Source organism: Gymnogyps californianus, chromosome 15, assembly GCF_018139145.2.
Source record: "Gymnogyps californianus isolate 813 chromosome 15, ASM1813914v2, whole genome shotgun sequence".
Lineage (NCBI taxonomy): Eukaryota > Metazoa > Chordata > Aves > Accipitriformes > Cathartidae > Gymnogyps > Gymnogyps californianus.
In genome coordinates, this window is record NC_059485.1 from 3,898,063 (window position 1) to 3,918,698 (window position 20,636).

General features: G+C 37.0%; 1 protein-coding gene across 6 annotated transcripts in view; it reads right to left on the reverse strand.

Moving 5' to 3' along the window:
• The window catches only part of USP22 (ubiquitin specific peptidase 22), a 113,638-nt gene that overhangs the window by 51,226 nt on the left and 41,776 nt on the right, over window positions 1-20,636 (reverse strand). For 5 of the 6 annotated variants that reach the window (XM_050905926.1, XM_050905924.1, XM_050905927.1 and 2 more), the window contains exons 3-5: window positions 7,301-7,414; window positions 6,715-6,759; window positions 1,793-1,894 (exon numbers count right to left, since the gene is read on the reverse strand). In XM_050905926.1, the coding sequence (XP_050761883.1) occupies window positions 1,793-1,894; window positions 6,715-6,759; window positions 7,301-7,414 (261 nt within the window). The remainder of the gene's footprint in view (window positions 1-1,792; window positions 1,895-6,714; window positions 6,760-7,300; window positions 7,415-20,636) is intronic. The other variant, XM_050905925.1, reaches the window with a different exon arrangement.

Genomic DNA, 20,636 nt, shown 5'->3' on the forward strand with positions numbered 1-20,636 from the left:
AATGTGAGGAAAGCGAAGAGAAAAAGACTCTGAAGCAGATAGATATTTAGCAGCAGGTTAGGTGGAGAGAAAAGGCTCAAGGACAATGGCAGGTCTTTTCTTCCTTCAGCTAAACCCCCAATGTATTTTCGTGAAAGAAAGCTAGTCTTTTGCTTTTAACCATAGCCCAAAACTGCATTATGTCTCCTGGGTGCTTTGATTTTTTTTTTCCTCTTTCTAAATCTCAGCACATAGACAGCTCCAGGGCTCAGTAGGAGAAATTATGAAAAGCATGCCTGCAGAAGTAAAGAGATCAGTCATTTCCCTTATCCCCTGTGTTTCATGAGCGCTCCCCCGCCCATGCAGCGTTGTATGAGATTTCATGCAACCAGACATGTCCTTTTTAAACAGACTGAAAAATTTAAAATCCTTTAAGAGTAAGCATAGCATTCCTTCAAATTGGAAAGGGAAACACAGAAATGTGCTTCAATTCTTCAGAAAGGTCACATTCACCTTCAAAATTCTATCAAACTTTTTTTTTTGCCCTGTGCAGTTCTATTATCTTAAGTAATTTGTAACAGTCTTTACAAAATATACTGGAGTTTCATAAAACACAAAATCCCAGTGTGAACATGATGCAAGCAATCTTTGCCTAGTTATCTTTTCCTAGGCTGCTTGAAGTTTCCAAAGTCTAGATATTTTTCCAACTGTCCTTCCTGTTCCACTATTGCAAATGCATAGGCCCCTTCTTCAGAATTACCATTCTATATGCATTCTCAACTCACTACAACTTACTCTGTGCTTCAGTCCATTCTTCCAACTAAATATACACATATTTTGGATTAAACATGACTTACTGTATTAGAAACATGACATTAGAAAGTTTTAGCAATTATGTTCAGTGTATTTTGACAAAAGCAAATGTGGTGAAAGCGTGATGCGTTCTCATAGAACAGTAAGTAGCTTAAAAATGAGGAAAACACTTTTAAAACAGTTTCCTACTTCCAATGTCTATAGCTACATCTCCAACCTTGTACCTTCACCATTTAAATGTTACTGTGCATTTAACAGTATAGGAAAACGCCCAATAATCTTCATTAAGAGCTTGTCAGGAAGCTGGTTTTAACCCCCCACTCCCCCAACCTAAAGACAGCAGAAAAAAAATTGGAAAACGCTGTTCATTTTCATCACCCTTACCCAAATACTCTCCAGTCGTAAGTAGATACGCCTGCATTTCAGAGAGTTCTTTGCCCTAGACTACTGAACTCTTAAACATTAAACATTTGATGTGCACTTCAAAACTGCTATTTGACACACACTGGAGAACAAATTACTTCTTTTCAGAGTCAATATGAAATTGAAGAGACCCGATTTAGAGTTTAGAACATGAAGCAGAAAGACACCACTGTGCTTAATCTGTCTGCTAAAAACAGATTTACCAATAGACTGCTATGGTCAAGGATACATCTCAACCACAGGATTTCCCTTCATACACATGCATGGGATCTCTGATGAAGACCGAGTTGAGATAACATCACTGATTTCTGCTAGTCTTTAAATGCATATTGTCAAAAAAAAGTTCTGTTTTGTAGCTGTTACACAGATGAATCATCATCAGTACCTGAAGTGACAGAGCAGATATCCTTCTACAGTGAGAAAAAGGTAGTGTAAAATAAATTTATTTTGTTATCCTAAAGGTTAAGGACATCCACTACAATTACCTCAGGGTAAAAATATTTATGGAAAAACAACACAGAATTTTGAACATACAAGTGGCTGAGAATTGGCTTCGGAAAGGATTTCTAGAACTTACCTATGGTGCAGTTTGTGGTTATTTTTCTCCGCTTGGGGTTGTGTCGTAGCAATTCTAACTCTCGTTTGGTTGGCTCCCATGTTGAATACTTCTCTCCAATGCCTAAGCAGATGAAAAGAAAGTTTCAGGAAGTTGTTTAGTAGAAGGATTAAAAACTCTGTTCAAGTAAAAACTTTCAACACGCTGTCCATTAAGTTAGATTCAATCTATGTACAACTACAAGAGACTGAGTTCTTTTTACTCCCCCCAAATATTGTTCAGAAAGATATCAACCAATCTTCCAACAAATAAGAACTAAAAGAAAAGCACTTCTTTACTTATAAAGAATACCTAGCCCAAATAAATTTTCCACTATTGGATTATAATCCTCCTTTCTGTTAAAAAGAAATTCCAGCACAAGAATAAATCCACTATTACTCAAAAATGCATTTCTTTGTGCTCAGAGGAGGTCAAATGACAGAACCACCATATGATTTTAGGAGAAGATACAGGACAACCAAGAAATCTCATCACCCAACTTTGACAAGTTATTAAATCAAAACTGACCCAACTTAATGGACAGATACAGGCTTAATCTTTACAGATGAACAGCAGAATTTAGTAATTTGATATACTAAACAGTCACTACATGTCTTAGGATACACCATTACAGAGTATGACCTCTCCTTATAACCACTGATGTAGGACTGGATATTAGCAAGTTCTAATACTTGAGATTCACTCTACTGACATATCTAACATTACCTAAAAATGCAATTAGTAGTAGGTTTAAACATAACCTTCCCCCCACCAACCAACCAAAACTCTCCAAATACTTAACTACCCTTTCTCATGCGCTGCAGCTAAAATCTGTCATTATTCTCTTTAAACATCAACACTGTATTTCCAATATATTTCTTTTGTGCAAAGGAAAGTGCAGTAGAAATGAGTCAGCTAAGTAGTATAGAGAACAGATCTGAAGTAAGCACAGAGTTGTGTTCAGTGTAAATCTGATACAAGAAAAACACAACAGTAATGACTCATGTGCTGACACACTAAGTACTGCTGCAGCATTCTATGTAGCACACAGAAATTACTATGCAAGGTCAATTATAGTGAGTCACAAAAGCATCTTGGCATTAAAAATAAAGAATAATAAGATGACAAGCAATCTATTCTAAAACTGAGGATTACAGTCAATTAAGAGTTATTTTTCACAGAAGGCATGGAACAGAAACAGTGCTGCGCTACAGAAAATAAATTATAAATCATACATACGAAAAGAAGGAGAGCAGAAAATATAGCTAGAGGCTTACACATTCTGCATAATATACATTAAATTTTAATAGCTCTTTGATCTTCATTTTCAGAAATAGCTATGCTTGTCAGAAGCTACCCACCCAAAAATGTTCAATTCACAGTTACTGCTGACCCTCCAGGTTCTAGTAATAAAAGCTCTCACTTTCAGATTCTTGAGGACTAGAAAATTCTTATTTACATGGATGCACCCATCTCTCACTTTATTTGATTCAACGATAGATTATGCAAGAAGCATCAGAAAGAATACCAGAATCATATAGTCCCTTTCCTTTATCCAAGGTTCAGCATCAAGCTACACACCCAGGAAAACAGAAAAGGAAACTAATTACTGTGTAACAGATTGATGAGATAAAACAGCTGCAATGCTTTGAATACACTATACAGTACACATAGGCAAATGAATGAAGCAACTTTAGAGACACACATATGGACAGTTCACATATGACAGAACATTGGCTTGCAACAAGTTTTGTATTACATGTCTTCAGCAACCCTCTTCGTATTTTTAATACTCCCTTCGGAATTTATATAAATTGGTTTGTAAAAAAGCTCAAACTAATTTTCAACACCGTGTTAGTACCAGCTATTGCACTGGCCAGCTGTAAACTTGAACTCTTGCATTTGGGTTCGCTGTAGTTTAAATATGGCCAAACACAGTATAATCTGACAATGGGATGAAGTCTCATAATAAAAAAAAACCTTAGATATGTTTAAATCCTGGTTTAAATCAAATATAACAAAATTCACACCTGGAAACACATGTGCGCTCAACTTTAGGCATGCAATAGTTCCACATATGTCAGCGGGACTATTCATATATATTTATATATATCTATATATAATTATATAGCTTAAAAGCTTATAGAGGATGGGGACCAAAGCATTTCACAAGAGCAACCCTTCAAGTAAAGTTAAACATGACAGACTGGATTACTTTGCAGGACTCTGGGTGAATCAAATATTGTTCAATTGAAAAGAAATGAAACCAAACAGAAAACCACGTACAGTTAATGCCACAACAAACACAGAGCAAAACAGACAGAAAACTTTCTTACAGAAGCCTTTCATTAGAAAGAGCACAAGTTAAGTCAGAGACAGAATTAAAAAGTGTTCTGTTCCAGCTATATAATTTAACAAGAATATTGAGGTTTTATTACTCTTGAAAATTTGGAAGAAAAGACAGAACCATTTATTAGGAATGGTTCAGTGTTTAAAAGCTTAAAAAAAAAACCACATAAAGAAGGAAAAAGGTTTAAAGAAGGTTATTAACACCCACAAACATGCCAAAAACTCCAATATAAACTACCGTAAACAAAGATTTGCAAAACATGCACAGGTTACCATTTACAACTAAAGGAAAGTAGCATTATAGGAGTGAAAATTCATCATTTTAAAAAAGATGCTATAAAATAGCCAGACATTCAAGTCAGCATGTGAAATCTCCATCCAAGTAGTAATTTTATTAGGTCAAATACACAAATTGTCATTTTTCAGAGACTTTATCAGGGACATATGGATGAGTGAAGGAAAAGGCAATGAAGGCTCTCGTTTATAAAAGTCACAATTTTGCAAGTAATCATTAATATAGATTGTTTACTTTGCTATACTTCAGCAAATCCCCCTTTTTCCCCTCCCCAAAATCCAAACATTAATTAGAATGAAGGGCTCCGTGTATTCTCACCTCCCTCGTTATTAAAGAATATTCAATACCAGAGGAAAAAAAAAATGGTAGAGTTGCAACTTGTTCAGAGTTATATCATATAACCCTGAACTACAGCTGGACATGGGAACTCATCACACTAAGAGTTATTACAAGAGTATGAAATGAATCTCATGATATTTGGGGTTTTTCTTAAAGTTGTTTCTCCAGGCATCATGTTGTTATGTGAGCATCTATTAAAGTATATACTAATACCCTTCAAGCACTGCGAATAGAAATTTGAAAATATACAACATTCACACTTCAATTTTTAAGCCAATCTCAGTTTTTGCAGACTGGATTAACTTCATATGTTCTTTAAGTTGGCAACACTATCTGAGGTAAACTAACTCTGTGGGAGGAATATAAAACCAAGACACTGAGTTTGGGGTTTGTACTAATCTTGACATTCAGTTTGGAGGAAGAAGGGTTCCCTCCCCCTTTATAATCTTTCAGGTAACATGAGTCACTATGGGAAGGAGGGTATGGATTGAAGCAATGGAGAAAGAAGGAAAAAAGATGACAGAATTCTCCATTGTTTCTCCCTTTCTCATTCCTTAGATAAATTTGTGGGGCAACACACAAGGTTTCATGATGAAAAGCCATAAAACAGAAGATCCTATGCCATGACTTTAAAGAAAGAAATGTATATACTGTGTACTCCAGTAATTTAAAGTGTATTGTTGTCTATTCCTTCATTGGTCATTACAGATTTGTTCTCCAGGGACAGAAGATGCAACGTGCATATTCATATAAATGCATTCATATATATATTTAATATGCCATTCATTAGTCAGTTAACCAGTACAGAGAAGGTGTTCTGCCTGGCAGTTCCTCTTGGTGATTCTTCCCTTCCCCACACCACTCTGTGGTCCAAGACAACAAGATGAACAATCTTGTAGCTGTAATTACCCTAGAATATAAACTATAGCAGCCTGACATCCACTGGAGGACAAACTGGCTGCATCTCAGTCCAGAAGGCATAAATATATCATTTGCTAAGGACAACACAATTAAAAAATTGCTCTTTGAATTTACATATTCAAAAGTAAGGAACTGGGGGGGGGGGGCCTTCCTCTTCTATAGCATCATGAAGAAGCGTTAAGTTGTTGTAGTTGATTAATTTGGTGTCCAAAACAACACAGTTTACAAGGGTTTGAAGGAGTTTTCAGAAGAGGTGCATAGCCTAAATGAAAGGTTTAAAAAACATCTTTCCGTTTTGTCTTGCTTTGAAAACCAGTTCTTTGTGCTAAAGCGTTTTAAGCTGTATTTTCTTGTTCTAGGACTCACTGGCAATCTCACTATCCTCCCTTCCTCTGACTCAACTCTCTCAAAATGGGGAATAAGCAGAAAGTAGAATGGGATCTGTAGTAGCAACTAAGTAAAAGCAGCTACACTTTTGATACGCCATCAGAAAAGCTCTAGTTAATACGATGTTAGCTGCTATTTTTAAAATTGGAAATGAGGTTAAGAATGGTTTGAAGTCATATCAGCCCTGACTAAGGCTGTCACATTGAAACAGGATGCCATGGATTCAGTAAGAGACATTACTAGACAGAAGTCATCTGTCTTCAAATACAGTTTCCCACTTTAAGAAAACATACCCCCTAGAGGCCACTGGAAATGGAAGATGACAAGCTTTTATAACTGATGCTTAAAACCTACTCAGTTTAAGATAAATGCTACTTCCTTTCCTTTCCAAATAAAAGGAGAAAAGGTTTGTTTTGGAGTAGTTCTATCAAGGAAAGGGCATATGAAATGAAGTCTGCTGTAATTATTCAATCATTGGAACATATCCAAACAAGAGAAAAACAATTTGCACGATAAAACTGGCATTCTTAACTGTGATTCATGTCTAAAATGGCAGGATAATCAGCAAAGGGACGCTTGTTAGTGAAGTGCGTCGCCAGCCCACGCCTCTTACCTGTCATTGTACACTGGTAGTGAGAAACCACTGTTGGGGTGAAGGCTAAAAAAGAAAAAATTAGGGAAAGCAAACTGAATAAAACAAATGTGTGTACATATATTTGTGTGTAAATATTTCTACATAGATACTGTGCGTGTACCACGAAAGCACAGGTGTGTAAGTAAGCTGGCACGTTCTATTGAAAAAAAAAAAAAAAAAATCACACACAAAGGTGGCATTTCATGTGAGGGGAACCGATTTATTGCCTATATTACGTAAATAAGCCTAAAGGAGCAGACTGTTACATTTTCTACCTAATACAGATCTGACTGATATTATGCAGGTTTTGCAGGATTAATGTTAGATATTTTTGTATTTTTTGCAATTAAAAATAAAGTATTTTTGCTACAATTAGGTGTGGCGCACATGTTAAACTAACAGTCTAACTCCTGGAAAGTAATAGCTAGACATCTCTCTCTCCCACGGCCTGCACTACTATCTCTAAAGAGGTCTTTCTTCCCCTTACTGTTTTTTGCCATTGACAAATGGGAGGGATAGGTATGATTAAAAACAGAAACAAGAAATTCAGGCAGGAAAACCAAACCTTGTAATTTCCAAGCTTTTCGTTGTTCTTCTTTGGCAATTTGTTCCATGTCTTTGTCGTATATGTAATCTTGACACATAAAGCAGTATATACCCCCATACAAAAGGTCTATGGCTGCAAAACAGAAGGGAAGTTGGGGAGGAGGAAAAAAGACGTGAGTTCACAAACTAGAAGACATTTTAAAGCAGGTTTCCAAGTCAGGCACTCTTTCTTCTCAGCAGTCCACAAAAAGTAAAATCTGTACCTTAGAATGTGGAGGGGAAAAAAAAAAAGAAAAAAAAAAAAAAATACAGAGAAATTTTTCCAGTTACAGTATGAGTTATTCAATTGCTTCTGGCACAGCAAGAAAACTGTGCAAGACAACAAAGCATCAGCTGCCTTCAAGTTGTTTTTAATTCACAATATACCTTTCAAAGACATAAGTAACCAAAAGGCATAATTACAGTGACTGACTACAATACATGCAGAACTAGTACTGTAAGATTTGATATGTAAGTTTGAATTCTCTTTTTCTAAGACTTCAGTAATTTCTATTCAAAGCCATTAAAATAATTAGAAAGCACCTATTTAAAATCCAAACGAAGGCTCTGAATCCAAACGAAGACAGCAGTGAAAACTCAAAGATACTTGTCCAGGGGAGTACTTGTCCTGAGTAGTTTGTTCCACAGGTTACATGTGTCTCAATTTCTCTTGTTTCACACACTCTTTTAGAATGGACATATGAACACTGACCAATGTTAAAAATATTTTTCTTGGACAACCCTAAACAAAAGAAAGCCAAGAAATGAAATAAATCAGCTAACTGGGAAATGACATTTTGCTTCAACATATACCAAAGAAGAAGTAAGTGCAAACTAATCACAGCAAATTGCTGATTTTCAGTACACAGATATGGAAAAAAGCCACAATCAAAGGAAAGTAAAAAAAAATTCAGTGGGTGCTAACAAATTCTTAGCCAGCTACTAAAATACAATCTGCATCTAGCGACAGCTGAGAAACACATCACCATTCTCCCTCAAGAGTATATCCATTTATTTTATTTCCAAATTCCTTTTCTTTCCAGATAAATAGCATTATTAAAATAATCTCATTACAGTGGAAACTTGTTTTAAACAAAGGAAACCATTACCACATTAGGTGGTCTGCAGGAAACAGCACTGAATTACTCTGAAGTCATAAATAAGCCAAACCACATGCCATGCAGCAGGAATTCTGCTGTCAGTCTCATCAGGCAAACAAAGGTAAAGTCTTTGTGCCCCTCCGTTAGTGGGCCAGTGCTCATGGTAAGGCTTCTTGGTGAGGTTGGCAAGCTTGGTAAGGTTTCTTTCTAACCACATCTCATCCATCCTTCACAGCCTCTACCCCTCTCCTTTAGTCCCGCGCACCCTTTTTTTCTCCTCTTCCTCTTTTAAAATCACTTTTTCAATCATTACGTCAAATTGTTTGTTACTTCTCCTATTATGTCATAAAGAGAACAATTACTTTAAACAAGTTTGCATAATGTCTATTGGCTGTCATCTTGCTTATGTGCTTCATTCTTCTGTTTTGTCTATTTGGGCCACAATCAGTTCGTGGAAGAGGATAAGGACTGCTTGCATTACGTTGTGTAACGTCCAAACACCAGAATTTTCACCCTGGTGCCTGGAGGAGTTAATAAACTCCTTTAGCAGAATATCACAAAAGGGGATAAGAATCTTAGCTGCGGTGGAGATGAGTAACAAAACACTATGCAATGGGGGAAGGGGGGGAAATCACAACCTACACAGTATTACAGTTATATAATATTTACTCCATTATCTATTGCACTACCAGTTACGCACAGTTTTCAACAAAGAATTGTTGAAAATCCGAAGTATTGGTCTCAAAACACAAAATCAAATATTGTTCTCCATATATTTTTTAAAGGATCCCACAAACAGCCCCCCTCCCCTCCAAATAATAAAACAAGGCTGGCAGAATATTAAATAAATAGGACTCTGTGAGCACTAATACTTTCAATCTACCATCAGAATGGGTGGGCATACGTTGCGCTCAGAGGATTCCGTACTTTTCTCAGCTTTTTGGATTTACATGCATGAGTGATGAAGTATAGATGTCAAGATCAAAACCAGCAAGAGACCACCTTACACAAACCACTTGTTCAGAGCAGAATGAATTTCTGGTGTAAAGAATCAGAAAGTTCAACAGAAACACTGGCGGAGTAAAAGCTGTAATTGTCCAGCGCCTGATTAAGGACTCTTGAGAAAATGTCCTCTCTCCAGCATACTTATGTGAACAATACAGTTGTATATATGCCAACACTTTCAATGTCGTTAAAAAGACTGCAATAGGTTTTGGACAAATTACCTCAAGCACCAGTGACAAGGTGGCCATACAGGCCTGGTTACAGCACAAAGGAAGGGCGGGAGTTTCTCATGAAAGCCAAAACATGGCTGCTCAGTTTCAGGATCCTAGGAAAAGAGTCCACTAGTAAAGTTTGTAAGTTAATTGTTTCAAATTAGTATAATTTTAATTTTTCCCTTGAAATATACTTTAACTTTCTTATTCTGGTCATCTTGAGGTGAAAAAGAATGTTTTCTTTAGGGCAAAGTGCAAAATATCCACTACCAAGTCACTCTGGTGAGCCACCGTGCCTGTGGAGCCGGTCTGCAGGGCCCGGCAGGCGCTGGGCAGAGGGTCCCCAACGGAGGAACCACTGAAGGGACTGTCTTACTGACAGAAATTCTTCCAAAGCAAGAAACTCGTTAGCACTAACTGAAGTTACGCCACATCAAGAGGACAAAGTCCGTACAAAACTTTCTCCTTCAAAGGTTGGGGGGGGTGCAATACAAATTTCACCTCATTGTTAGCAACAGGCTACAACTTTTTTTTTTTTTTTTTTAAAACTAAATTGCTGTGAAGCTCTACCCCAAACTGAAACATCTGACCAGAAAATTCAGTAAAAAACACTATGACAGTAAAGTATGAGAATACCTATGTAACAAATTTCATAATTTGCATTAGTCTTTGGGATCACAAAACTAACAGAAATGGGCCTCAAATTCATAAAAAGTTTGGGAACTACTAACCTAGAAACAATGCCTAGATGTTTCAGATTAATCCACTGCCAACTCTGCCATAATGCCCCACATTCCTCACCATGAACATCTCTTTTAGGAGGCTCTTCCAGAATGGCTGCTACTCCTACCTTCCAGTATCTGCTTTTCCTAACACTACTACTACCCTGTCTCGGGATGGGGCGGGGGGGTGAAATCAGTGTACTTTAATTCAGTTTTATCTTAATACACATACAGAATTGATTACACTAGAAAAATAGAATATACATTCAGTAGAAATATACTTTTTTCTTTCATAGGGAAGAACCAGAAGAAATGTAAAAGAATCATAATATCATTTTATTAAATTTGATCAATCTAGTTTCCTGTTTCACGAATTCAAAATACCTACTTGTAGATCACAGGCAAAATAATTTAAGAATGAAAAGGTTTCTTGGAATGTAACATTTTTCTTTGCTTTTATACCTTCTATGCTGACAACAGGCTACCCTTATTTTAAAGTCAGATCTCCACATACCCCTTCATATATAAAATTCTAAGCAGCTGCAACACAAGAAAGTAAGTCAAAAGATATCTCATTTTTCATTTAAAAATAAAGCTATCAGCCTGGAGAAACAACGAGGCATCACAGAAGATCATGCAGGAATGAGAGCAACTTTATCTACTGGTGCAAGTGACGATAAGTTTCGAAAGACAACAGCTCAGGGGTGAAAGTTTAAATTTAGGCAGCAGAAGGTCTTCAAACTCTCCATCTGGGAGCCAAGTAAAGTGTTTTGTTTAAGCCCAAGTACTTCACTTGGCCAAATATATCCACTGACGTCCTTGTGAAAATGTTAAGAGACCAGAGATGATGGGAACATAACAACAATATGTAAAAAAGTAGGGAAGCGTGCCACATCCAGAGCGTGCATGTGCGTGCACGCACATCTCATCCAGTTAAGAAACTTGAATATTCAGTTTTTGAAAGACCCAAGTGAACAGAACTAATGTTGCTCAGTTGAAAATAGGATACTTCACCATAATAGATGACAGCCTTCCATCAGATAGGACATATTTGTGAATCATGTTTTCCTATCATCTTACTTGGAACACTGGTTGCATTCAAGTAGAACAAAACATACAGCAACTCAGAATTCAGGTCAATTTTCACCTGTATTGAAGTTAATTCCACTGTGAATTTCTGTGACTCAATCTCGGCATGTTATCAACCTGAAATCAACACACACTCACATTCTATGCAAGTCACTTACATTTTGTTGAACTTCTGTAACAAAGGAGACTAAGTTAGTAATTCTTTTAGACAGTATTCTAAGTCAACATCGTAAGCTAATTCATACTCCCTAATTTCTCACCTTAAGTGTTAATCATTAAACCAGTTTCAGACAATAGTCTCGAGTTCACAAGAAGTGATTTGCTAAACTTCAGCCAGCTCTCCACTTGTTCTTGTATCTGATATATGGGCACAAAACATGTATCTGATTGCCTTCCTCCTGTTTTCCTGGCACCTGGAACCTGCATCACAGGTCAGAATTCCTAAACTGATAAGACATTAAGGTCCACTGATATGAGTAAGAAAATCTTACTAATCTCAGTAAGAAACAAAAAAAAACCCAAACAAAAAAACAAACAAAAAAACCACCACCAAAAAAACCAGACTATAAAAAACACCTAAAACAACAACAACAAAAAAAAAAAAGAGGCCAAAACACACTAGCAGACTCATCTGATGCATCAATCAATTTACATATTTGAGTTTTTGCCAGGAACTAGTGGGCAGACACATTAAAGGCTATTCATTCTTTTCCTTATCCTCTCAGTCTCTATCAAGGTGATCACAGCCTTATCAACTCCCCTAGTCACAGACTTTTTTTAAAAAAAAAAAAAAAGGAGAAAAAAAAGGCTAGTCCTACTAAATGCTGACGCAACCTAGCTTCCACTGAAACCATTGAGAATTGCAGGTACCTACTTTCAGGGGGAAAAAACAAAATACAACAAAACCCAAACTTCCCTTTTGTTGCCAAAAATGCAGCATCAGATACCCAATCTTTTAATACACATTAAAAACGATAGCCACAGTTAAGCACTATCCTTCCCTCTCACATTCAATATTTAAGAGAAAGGGTATTTTCTTCTCCTAATACTTGAGATAAAACCATTCTATTTTTTAAGTACTTCTTTTTTTTTTTAAACCAGCAGCCAACAGGTAAGAAGTGTTTTTGTGGGTTGTGCTCTGAAGTCTCCAAGATGCCTATTTGCCCCATACAGATCTAGAATTTTAATGTTTAAAGGGACTGATTTGCCTGCAATCCCAGCATGGCAACTACCCCATACTATCCTGCAAACCACTTAAATAAAACTTGGAGCCAAATGGCCAGCCTCTATGCTGTACACTTGCCTCTGTGATGGTTTAGAGTATCATCCTATATCAGCATGCGAATTCAAGCCAGGAAAGCTAAGATAAAGGAAAAGTGTCCTAGTATCCCTATGGAATCTAGATACCAAAAATGTTTTTAACTGTTAATTTAGAGGAACCACGGTCTGTCAAAACATTTTACGTTAATTTATTATGAGCAGAGTATTAACTCCGGCTCCTTGACCTCATTCAGAAATACATGTATCACACACACACACAACTTACATATGTGTGCATGCACCCAGTACACTACAGAGGAGTCTGTAGCATGCCTATATTTAAGTTGCCCTGCACTTCCTATTATAAAATCTGTTTTGCCTTTTGTCAGTCTTCTCCCTGCCCTTCTCTGACCCTACAACCTTCAACAGTTTCCCTGTTTGCAGCAAACCTTTGAAAACTGAAAAGAATGAAATCCTCCTGCCTAAAGCACCTTTTCTTGATCCCACAAAATATTGTTCAGGTTTAAAGGAGAAAAATTGTTAAACGCTCCCTAGTTGATCTTGCTGTTTTTTTTCAGAAATTTGGGGGCAGAATCCCCAAATCACAGCCACCAAGTTTTGTGCTGCTCCATATGATATGATGCAAACTGCTTATACTTATCTGCGTAGTCTCATTTGATCAACAATGGAGACTTACCTCAAAACACTATTTTCAATAAAAGCAGTAGTAAGATCCAGAACTGCATAGAAGTTAGTCGTTGGGTCTGAGGCAAGCAGATACATGCAGAGCTGGCAATATGCAGGCAAGTATTCAGGAGGTTGGCTTTCTGAGGGCTAAGACTATTCCAGGTGTACAGAGAACTCTTCAGGAGCCATTTCTGATACTAAGAGGAGCTTTTGAGAGATGGCTTGCAGGAGCTCGTAACTACCTGCACTTACTAGAGCAGCTCCTAGCAGAAGACAATTGCGATGAAGAAATGCCTGCTGCCTTCTTATGAGTTCAGTCTGGCTCCAAGTTTGAGCTAAGCTATAGGAATGCCATGCTGCAACGTGCATCACATAAGCAAATGAGAATTTGCCTGCAATACTTTGCACAATATGTCCTAGAACAGCAGATATTTTAATGGCTATGAGGAATATTGGAGGTTCAAAGCCATACCCTACGGCTGACCTCTATATCCAAAATGCTTTCCTCCTCCTCCTCCGCTTCCAATCAACGATCCTCTGGTTGATACCACAAGGATATTATTATGTTGAAGTACAAAGAGTTTGTACTTTCTACTATCAAATTTCATTTCATGTTTATTACTGTAGTCAACGAGGTTATTTAATTCTTATCACAGGACTACCTAGCCCTCCTCAGTATAAGCAGTACCTCTGAACTTTGTGACCGTCATGAATTTCCTACACAGATATAATTCCTTCTCTTCAATTACTAGAGAACAGCAGTAAACCAGTTCTGCTAGTAAAGTCCATGCATCCTACACACTCTGCTTTCAGTTTATTCATCATCAGTCTCCCCTTATCCTGCCTCATATACAACACAATCCTTATATTAATCCCTGTCACTTCTACCTCAAGTAATTATTTCCAAGGGGGCAAAATGTCAAATTCTTCACTTGATCTAGACAAATTAGGTCCAGTGTATTTCCTTTTTCTAGAAAAATCAGTTGTGTTATCAAAAAGACGTATTAGTCTGACAAGAACCGTATCTGACAGAACTGGAAAACAGCATACAGTGTTTTATAATTGCCTTCATCTCCTTAACAGACTTTTCTCCTCACCATCACCAAGCAAAACATTAGAAGTCAAATCAAGAGGCTGGTAAAATGCTCAGATGACCTTTTCTACCCCTTTCTGAGCCTAGATGCAAAAGGAAAAACCAAACTGCTACTCTAGCACTGCAATACACTGTGCTGGGAACTGCTTTAATTGCCCCTTCCACACAGAGTATAATGAAAGTCTTAGCTGTTTACAAAAGAACTCAACTCTACTGCCATCATGCAGAATTAACACTACAGCCAATACCTTCCAACTCAAATGAAAATTAAACAACTACTACCATCATTCCTTTACATACGTGTTCTGTTTCTACATATTAAATTTCAACAGACAGGTATGCATTAACAGCAGTAACCAGGTTTTTTCCTTTGACCAACTTCAAGTATAGAAACCAGCTTTTTGTCATGTTTCCTCTGAATCAGATGAAAAAAACTAGTTATTTGTTTTCTAGGGGAAGTAGATGCTTTTTGAATTCTACCAAAAAATCCTCAACTTAATCGATGAGCATTATTATTATGCTCACCCACTCAGTTCCTCTCACCACAAATGTATTTATTGGACTGAACCTTACATCAGCATATACTTAGAAAAAACAGTTCCTCAACAAACAGCTTGTGATCTAATAAATAATGAATGTACTCTAACAGGACTAATTCTGAAATGAACTGTTTGCCAGTCTCCTTCAAAATTGAATGGTATTTCAGTCTTCCAACTGTTTCTTGTTTAGTCTTTTAACCACTGAACCTCAGTCCTGTTATTTCACCTACCTCTATTCTTTAACTCCAGAACAGGGCCTTAGAGCAGACCAAGACTTCAACCAAAAGCTGCATTATGTGCTGTTTCAGAGATACTATTCATGAGTTAAGAGTGCATCTCTAACAGATAGAAGCATAGCATGGAAATGCATGAGTTGGCTCCTTACCAAGGAGTTTAAATAGGTCTAACACAGAGCTTTGATACCATAATTGAACTAATCTAACTCAGAACGGTTATCTGTAACAGACTTCCTAAGCCTCATACCAGTGATTTTTCTTGCAGCTAAGTACAGTGTGTGTGTTTATATATATTTAAAAAAAAAAAATTAAAAAAGCATATGGGGGAAAACTCCCAAGCAAGGTTACATAAATACTCCACTCTCAAAATCATCAATTTTGTTTTCTCATATGATATCCCTACGAAAAAGTTTTCATCATTATGTAATAGAAACAGAAAATATTCACTCAGAGAGAGTATTAAAACTTCATTTGGAGTCTGCCTAGGATTTTTCACTCCCATCCAGGAAACTGAGAAAAGAATCACTGCTGTGGTTTCGAGACGAACTCTCCCTACAGCACCAACCTCTCTTCTCTTCTAGAGCTACTGTTCACAGTCATCTTCCTGTTCCTGCTACTCTGGGACTAAGTTACTATGGATTTTCCTTCATTGAGCAACTGTAAAGGAGATAAGGAAGGGACCATCAGTTTTTACAAGGACAGAAACCACCAGCAGATTCCCCAGATGCTGGAACCCAATTTGGAAAGATTATATAAGGAAGATGACAAAGTATGCTGATGGCACACATTCGTTTAGAATAATCAAATCTGAAGCTTGCAAAAAGCTCCAGAAGGATTTCAAGATACTTAGCAAATAGGCAATACCACAAAGAGTGAAACTCTAATCACTACTAATAAGGTAGCAGGCGAGCAACAATTACCACTCAGGAAAGAAGTTTTGGAGTCACTGAGTGTAACACCTGAATAACATCAGCTCAGTGTTGAACAGCATATTAAGAAACACAAAATAGAAGTCATGGAAGTATTAACTAAGAATACAAGTCATTAGTATAGTAAACTGTATTAATCCAAAGAGTTGTCACCACAGATAGACACATTAGAACTAAAAAAAAAAAAAGTATGATGAGGATGTTGAGAATCATACCACTGTTTCAATAAGACAAGCTAAAAATAGTTCAGGATCCTACATGTTGGGAAAAGGAAACATCTGACAATATCAAAAAGATCAAGAATCCCAGAAGAGATCAATAAGGACTTTTTACTCACCATTTCTCAATTCCTCACAAAAGAAACACAGAGCAAAGTTTCAAGATCCATTATAAAGCAAACCAGAAAAACACATGCATTTTTCATATGGCTCAGAAAAACCATGGAACTCACTGCCTTTGCATGTTGTGGGTGCCAAAAAGGAACCAGGGTTTAACACTGGACAGGCTACTGGCAGCTACTGGAACAGAAGCACCTAGAAGCAGTCTCCTGTTCAGAAAGTTTTTGAAGAGCTTAGTAGAAAAAGGGAAAAAATGCTTAATAACTATACTGCTGCCTATTCTCTAAGCTACCTCTGTTGACCACTACCGGGTAGAAGGCTGGATATTTAAGACACAGCTTCAGCCAGTACAACCACTTCAAAGAAGCAAAACATGTTTTATGAAATTGGGAGAAGAGGAAAAAGGGAAAAATTAAGGATTCTGTATTATTAAAATTGCAACAGCAGAAACTATTTCCTGAAGTAACAACGTCCACAGACTAAGATATCACTTTGCTTAGGCTGCTGGATTTCAGATCTGTAGCATCTATAATCAGATGTCTATTACAGTGACTTTGATTAAGTACCTTACAATTCTCAAGGAGGGTATGGACAGACAGCCCTGCCTTATCTGCTCCTGACAACTCCTTCGCATACTACATATTTTGACACAGACCATCTCCGAGCAGTCCTAGGACATACCCATGGGTGTTCATAACTGATACCATTTTCATGTATTTGGCAGGGGGATGAGGGATGCCTACACAGTAAGAAAACAGCACTGAAACAGACCAGGAAAAGGCTGGTTTGAATAGTCCCAAGTCTTCAAAGTCCTGGAAAGGTCAGTCTTATCTCCCTCTTTCTAAATGTTTTCACACCTGTATAAAAATTTTACATTGCATTAACGATTCCCAATCCAGTGGAAATATCAGCCTATCATGGGGATTGACTAACAGAAACTGTGCAATGCAGAGATTAAAAAAAGAAGCTCATATAGCTGGATCTTACTTCACCTACCCGTCACCCACATCCACAACTCAAGGCATATATTAAAATACGTACAGCATTATTAATATACGCTGAATAGGCAAGCAGATGCAAGAGCACAGGTATCACTATAAGGTCAGAGTGTGAGTGTCTAATTTACATTGCTCAGGGAAGCAGAGATAACAAGGGATGTATTTTAAAAACATTCTGGACTATGATCCTGAAGCCTCCTGAAACATACAGCACTTAGCTGCAAAAATATCGCTTCCAGTGCTCAGACAGCTGTTACAGCTGAAATCTATGGTATTTCTTAGAACTGTGATTAAGTGTGCAGTTCCTGCTAGTCTCCATGGAGACTGATGTTGGCTCAGCAAAAAGTCACCAAGTGTTTTAAAATAATTCCTGTTCGTTTTGAAATTTCAAAGCACTTAACTTGTTTTTGCCTATCAGATGTTATTTCCCCAATGAAAACTGCAGCAGTAAAAGCAACCAAAAGCAGTAGCAAAACTACAAAAATATTTTTACAGCTCATTTCACATGCAGCTGGAAATTAAACACTAAAACATACATCAAAAAAAAAAAAAAGAGAAAAGGAATCTCCAAAACTATAAATCAAGCAGTTGGTTGTACAATCCTCACATTACAAGTATTTGTGCACTGAGTACATTACATTTAGCTGCAAAAGAATCCTTTTCGCGATGATACAACACTGTGTTCTGTACTTTGGCTTGTATAATTAACTCTTGCTCTTTTTATCTAAAGGCTGTTCCTTTTGGGAAGTACCTTATCTGACACATTCTTAATAGTCTAGTACCATGACAATAACTACAACAGTCTTTAAGCAAGAGTGCATCTTCAAAGAACCTCCCTCCTCTGTCCAGTTTTGTTTTTCCTTTAAGGAAACAGAAGGTATTTCACTACAGCAGACAACAGCAAATTCTACCTTGCACAAAAATTAACTTGAAGAATTTAGGCTTCCCAAATATGTAGATAAACAGCAGCTCACATGTGCAATTATAAAGCTCTTTTAAAAGGTTCTTCATAAATATGGTAAGTTCCGTGGTAAAAATACTACAGTGTTTACACAGTATCCACGGATAAACAGGCAAATACTGTCTACAGTCTCAATTTAGCACTGTATTTTTTTAAACCTTAAACCTGGACGTGAACTTATATTGGCACAGAAGTTTTTTTTTTTATACATATATACACTTTACCAGAAATCCTTAGATAGAGTTTACCTAGAGTAATTTGTACTTCTGCGTTGGTAAAGATTCCCAAATAATTTCACCTAATGAACTGACTTCAAAAGCTCTTTGAGATTACACCCTGTAAAAAGCAATAAAAAAATTGTCATACAGGGTTGGTTTGGTTTTTTCCATTTTTAAAGAACGGTTGAGGTTGGCAGGGACCACTGGAGGTCACCTTGTCCAACCCTCCTGCTCAAGCAGGGCCATCTAGAGCAGGTTGCCCAGGACCATGTCCAGACAGCTTTTGAATATATCCAAGGATAGACACTCCACATCCTCTCGGGGCAACCTGTTTAAGTCCTCTGTCACCCTCACAGTAAAAATGTGCTCCCTGATGATCACACAGAACCTCTTGTGTTTCATTTTGTGCTCACTGTCTCTTGTACAGTCACTGGACACCACTGAAAAGAGCCTGGCTCCACCTTTTTTAACCGTTCTTTCAGATATTTGTACACACTGATGAGATCCCCTTGAGCTCTCTCTCCTGTAAGCTAAACAATCGCAGTGCTCTCAGCCTTTCCTTCTAGGTGTTCCAGTACCTCCACCATCTTTGTGGCCCTTTGCTAGACTATCTCCAGTAGCTCCAATCTCTCTCTTACTGGGTAGCCCAGAACTGGACACAGGACTCCAGATGTGGCCTTATCAGTGCTTACCAATTTCAGACATCTTCTCATACTAGTACATTTCATTTTTTTCTCCTGAACTTACCATTTAAAGTACAGCTATCCATGCTGTTCAGTTTATACTGAATATTTCTGCCTACCTTGACATGAAGAATTATGATCATGTCACTCTCAAAGGCTAGCAACTTAATAAACATTATGGATATTCAGTACTATTTTCCAGTATTCTATTTTTCAAGGCATTTACAAACTTAAGCTATACCACTATGCAGCCTAAATTTTTTCTTTGACACATACAGAGGAAGAAACTATAACAATTTGCTGTTTTAAATAATCTTTTCCATAAATAGTAAACTTACAAACCAGTTTCTTAAGCACAGGAGTACACAGCACTGTTGGCCTTCTGGAGCATCTTTGTCTTCATGGAAAATAAAGACAGTTTGTTCCATAAGCACTTAGGATAAACTAAATGAGAACGGTGGCCACACTGGTCAAGAGAAAATTTATTCCATGAAATAATGCATTTTTTCCTGTTTCTTATATCACTCCACCAAGAATGTATTTTCATTTGAAGAAAAATTGTGTTGTACACCAAGGAAAATTGTATACATCTATTTTGACACAACCAGAATTTTAATATAAAATTATCAGGATTTTGCATTATAACTCTAAAATGTTCTAAACTATGAGCAGTAAGTAATTCAAAACAAAACTGAATGCTTTTGAACATTGTGTAGCACCAAAGCTGACAGAATAGAAGAACTTGTTGGCATTTTACCAACATTTTTGAGGCAGCTGAGGGAAAGGTACTCCATATCAGTTAAACCATTTTCTTATTACTTAGGTTGTTGACCCCACTGGAAACAAGAAGCCAAGACAGACAAAAAAAAAAAAAAAAAAACAACCAAACAAACCCAAAACTTTAAAAGTTTAAATAATTCTCATTGTTAGTTGATTAGTCTTCTTTGTGATAGGAATGATGATGTCTTCCTTAGCAAGAACAAAAAAGTGAACATGACCTCCTGAAAACAGTTCACTGAAATAAATGCTCTAGTTCAAGGCACTAAGCCCACCATTTTTCACACTTAGCAAAAAAAAAACCTGTCTACACACATTTTTATTATTTTTCCCTAGATATGACATTAATTCATTAATAAGATACTAAACAGTAATAATTCAAATTTGAAGTTGTGAACAAAAACTTATCTGTGATACAGTGGAAGCTGAACCACCAAGTTTAAAATAATGCCACTAAACTAACCCAAAA